Source organism: Tasmannia lanceolata, unplaced genomic scaffold (assembly GCF_043159265.1).
Source record: "Tasmannia lanceolata isolate RefF3 unplaced genomic scaffold, GAP_Taslan_0.1 ptg000023l, whole genome shotgun sequence".
In the NCBI taxonomy this organism is placed as follows: Eukaryota; Viridiplantae; Streptophyta; class Magnoliopsida; order Canellales; family Winteraceae; genus Tasmannia; species Tasmannia lanceolata.
Window position 1 is genome coordinate 22,259,329 of NW_027518700.1, and position 2,375 is coordinate 22,261,703.

The window sequence follows — 2,375 nt, forward strand, 5'->3', positions numbered from 1 at the left end:
AGGAAATAGAGGGGAGAATGGGGAAGATCATGGTGTGTGGTACGATTGGATCTAAATGACGATAGTGGTGGTGTGGTAGCCATGGGGCAGCAGACTCTCCTCCCTCTTTTCTTCCCTGTTCTCGCCCCTCTCTCTCTGTTTTTTTTTGTTGAAAAAATAAAAGACCCCCTATGTCCTAATTCGAATAGCACATGTAAAAGGAAATGATAAATTCACACCCCTACTCTTTCCAAGGACAGCCCCTTCTTAGTATATTTACAACTGCTCCTTTACATTACTAGGGGTGTCTCTGGTATAGAATGGACCCTGAAGGAAATGATATACTTTATCCCCTCTTTCTTCTCCTAGACAGTCCCTCAAATGCATTTTTTAACTACTTTCCTGCACTACAAAGAGGTGGGCTGGATAGAAATTGGCTCCCTTCATTATTGCTTAAAGAAATGATATTGGCTACTATGGTTTGATAATAGCACTGACTTGACCTTTTTTTTTTCATTTTCCGCCCATCTCTTGTGTAATTTTGTGAGAGGATTCTACGGAACGATAACAATCTTTTGGGTAACACTTTGTGCTCGAGCAGACAATGTCGGTTAGTGAAAATACCAAAATAAGGTTGTGATCATTCATTTACAACTTAGGGTGCAAATAAAGTAGTGCCACTACCAAAACTCGAAGTGTTTTTGTATTTTTTTGCAAATTTAGGGAAAATGAGGGAGGGAACTGGGACAACTTGATGAGTGTCTCAATAGAGGTTCAGGGATCATTCGAGCATCACAAAGGCATCAACAATAATCTAGAAGTAGACATTTTTCGGGTTCTTGCATTTTAGGGCTCAATTCTTCAAAAATTTTGGGCTTTGATTTCAGAACTTTATTCAATTTGGGGAATTAGGGTCTGGTCAAAATGGGGTGTCTACAACATGTGGGGTAAGTTTTCCAGAATTCCGAGGTTCTGAAACCTCTGCTCGTCTAAGGACCAAATCTCCTATTCTGAAGGACCGTTCCTTTATTCGAGAATTATAATATCTGGCTACCCTTTGTTGGTAGGCGGAGTTCCTGATCCTTACCTTTTCCCTTCTTTCCTCTAGAAGGTCAAGACTATGTCTCAGAAACTCGGAGTTCCTCTACTCGTCATAAGCTTCTATTCGTGGTGAAGGAATCCCAATTTCAATCGGGACAACTGCCTCAACTCCAAATGTATGGCTAAATGGTGATTCGCCAGTTGCCATTCGAGGAGTAGTTCGATAGGCCCATAGTACATTCGGTACTTCTTCAGCCCAAGAGGTTCCTACATCATTCAATTATTTTTTGGAAGTTTGCAATAATGTCCTATTAGTTACCTCTACCTGCCCATTTGCTTGTGGGTTCCCTACTGACGAGAAACTTTGTTCGATCCCGAATCTTCAACGAAAATCTTCTAAGTATTGACTGGAAAATTGCGTCCCATTGTCTATCACCAAGATTCGTGGTATTCCGAATCGACATATGATATCATGATAGACGAATTTCTCGGTGGCCTTGGAGTCAGCCCTTACTACTGCTTTTGCTTCTAAACGGCGAGCTTCTTTCCGATCTTCCAGTACTATTCCATCCTTTAAGTACCCCAATATTGGATCCATCCAGCTTGATTCAAATTCTAGTTCTACAATTTCTCCTTGTTCGATCCTTGGTTGCTTTAGAATTTCAACATATACAGTTCCAACGTCTGTAACTCCGGAGGCCGCCATTTTAGAGAGTGCATCAGCTCTTGCATTCATGGTTCTTGGAATCCGAACTATTTCCACCATTCGGAATCGCTTCAGCTTCTCTCTTACTACTTCCAGGTATTTTAACATTCTGCATTCTTTAGCCTCATATGCACCATTCGCCTGTTCAGCTATTAATTGGGAGTCACTATGGACTTTCAAATAGTCGGCATTTACTTCTAACGCCAGAACAAGCCTTGAGAGAAGTGCGTCATATTCGGCTTCGTTATTGGAAACTTTAAACTCTAGTCTGATCGCATACTCCAAAAGGAAACTATCGGGACCGACCAATACTAGACCCGCACCGGATCCCTTCTTTCTAGCTGCGCCATCTACATATAGCATCCACAGATTAAATGAAGGAGGATTAAAGATAGTTGCTGAGTTATTTGAGTGTTCATCTTTCTCATCGATATTCATTTGTGCCTGCCCCCCCCCCCCCCCCACAAGTCTTGAGTCGGTCCCGACCATTTTTCAACAAAATCAGCTAGAACTTGTGACTTAATGGATGGTCTCGGACGAACCTGAATGTCGAATTCTCCCAATTCAACAGCCCAGGTGATAAGCCTCCCAAAAGTCTCTGGCTTTTGGAGAATTTTTCGCAAAGGCTGATCTGTTAGTAGAATTATAG

General features: G+C 41.9%; 1 protein-coding gene across 1 annotated transcript; it reads right to left on the minus strand.

Annotated features, from left to right (window-relative positions):
• Positions 1-1,402: 1,402 nt before the first annotated feature.
• LOC143855936 (uncharacterized) lies at positions 1,403-2,164 on the minus strand. Its single transcript, XM_077365982.1, has one exon. It carries the CDS (start codon positions 2,162-2,164, stop codon positions 1,403-1,405), a length of 762 nt encoding a protein of 253 aa, XP_077222097.1.
• Between the last annotated feature and the right edge of the window lie 211 nt (positions 2,165-2,375).

Coding starts and splice junctions, on each gene's coding strand:
- LOC143855936 (XM_077365982.1), bottom strand. CDS start 2,164: ATGAATATCGATGAGAAAGATGAACACTCAAATAACTCAGCAACTATC.